The 1,140-nt window shown below is 42.7% G+C and overlaps 1 protein-coding gene across 1 annotated transcript; it reads right to left on the reverse strand.

Annotated features, from left to right (window-relative positions):
• Positions 1-127: 127 nt before the first annotated feature.
• On the reverse strand, positions 128-515 carry HELRODRAFT_93075 (hypothetical protein; the record flags this gene model as incomplete). The annotated part of the gene is made up of 2 exons (XM_009023763.1): positions 128-328; positions 444-515. Coding segments are annotated over 2 exons (273 nt in total), but the record flags the coding sequence as incomplete, so codon positions are not given.
• Positions 516-1,140: the final 625 nt, after the last annotated feature.

The raw sequence follows: 1,140 nt of genomic DNA on the forward strand, positions 1-1,140 counted from the left end.
CAGCCAACCAAGCAATTATTCAATCAACAAACCAGCCAGACAAGCAAACAAAATTACACGACTACACATCCAACCAATCTATAAATATAAATATCAAGCAACCAACCAATCACAACTACTAAATTACTTATAAATAAATCAAAACAACAAAGCTAAATTCAGCCAATCGGGGCACATAGACCCGACAAACCTTATGACCAATGAGACTCCAGCACACGTCTTTGACATTCACCCAAGGTTGAAAGGTCACCCAGCCTCTTCTTGTGAAGTGCGGTGGCATGGGGTCCTGAAGGACCAGGCGCATGTAGCCAGGGTAGTTCTTGCAGATCTGGTTTGTGATTGGTTGGTCAGTTAGGGCAAGACACAAGGCATTACTGTACACAAATTGTTCATCAATCAACCAAACAACCAACCGACTGCTGAAGCAACCACACCCCACTAACGTCTTCAACCTCCTTGACCGTAGTGGTAGCAGGTAGGTCCTTGATAAACAATGAAACTGTCTTATGAAGTGGAATCAACTTTGGTACTTGAAACGTCGGTTCATTTGTACCAGCAGCAGCAGCAGTAGCAGTAGCCACAATGGTTGCAGTTGTAGTAGTAGTAGGGTTAGGGTTAGGGTTTCTATTTCTATTACTACTTCTATTACTATTGACATCATTAACGTTACAGCCAGTATTAACATTCTGATTACCCGCATCATCAGTCGTACCAGTATCAGCAACAACAGAAGTAGCTACAGTAGCAGCAGTGGTAGTGGTGACAGCGGCCACAGCAGCAGCAGCATCAATATTGTCATCATCAGCGATGCTAGGAGAGTGAGTAGATAATGGTGTTGGGGGGGAGAATGGACGTGGGCTGTCGTATCGCTTGTTGTAATCATCATCGTCATCACCACCAGGTTGTTGTTGTTGATGATGATGATTGACATTTCCATCATTATCATTACCATTATCACCATCATTACCACGATAGCGATGACGTTGATTGAAATCGTCGTCGTCCTCGTCACTCTTAGGCGGATAAACTTCATCTTTTATCGGCGTCATAGTGACGTCATCATCATCATCATCACCGACAATATTCTTACTGACATCATTATCATTCTTGATGTTATCTTTATCATCATCATCATCATCA

The sequence above is a fragment of the Helobdella robusta genome (assembly GCF_000326865.2).
Source record: "Helobdella robusta unplaced genomic scaffold HELROscaffold_3747, whole genome shotgun sequence".
Taxonomy (NCBI): Eukaryota; Metazoa; Annelida; class Clitellata; order Rhynchobdellida; family Glossiphoniidae; genus Helobdella; species Helobdella robusta.